Source organism: Pterocles gutturalis, unplaced genomic scaffold (genome assembly GCF_000699245.1).
Source record: "Pterocles gutturalis isolate BGI_N339 unplaced genomic scaffold, ASM69924v1 scaffold13912, whole genome shotgun sequence".
NCBI classification, from domain to species: Eukaryota; Metazoa; Chordata; class Aves; order Pterocliformes; family Pteroclidae; genus Pterocles; species Pterocles gutturalis.
The window spans coordinates 8,762-9,031 of NW_010115661.1; the positions used below are offsets into that span (position 1 = coordinate 8,762).

Consider the following 270-nt stretch of genomic DNA (forward strand, 5'->3'; position numbering starts at 1 on the left):
TTGGGAGATGCAGGAGGGACAAGCAAACTCCGGGTCCCCTTCGCAAACACACAGCGTTTCCCGAGAGGCTGCAATCCAGCATCATGGAATACAGTGGTAACAGAAGTTGGCGGAGAAAACGCGGGTGGGAAACCTTTCTCATGAGCTCCCCACTGTGCTTTGCAGCCACCTGCAAGCCGCCAACACCATTGAGCGAGCCGCAAAGGCGGCACGGGAGGACGCGCGGCAAGCGCTGGAGCTGGTGCGTGCAGCCGCTGGGGGGGGAGGCCC

At 61.9% G+C, this 270-nt stretch overlaps 1 protein-coding gene across 1 annotated transcript in view; it reads left to right on the forward strand.

The window, feature by feature from the left end:
* The window catches only part of LAMC2 (laminin, gamma 2), a gene marked incomplete at its 5' end in the record, with an annotated part of 10,859 nt that overhangs the window by 7,182 nt on the left and 3,407 nt on the right, over window positions 1-270 (forward strand). Inside the window, 1 exon segment of the mRNA XM_010075268.1 lies at window positions 166-241. Within this exon segment, the coding sequence (XP_010073570.1) occupies window positions 166-241 (76 nt within the window).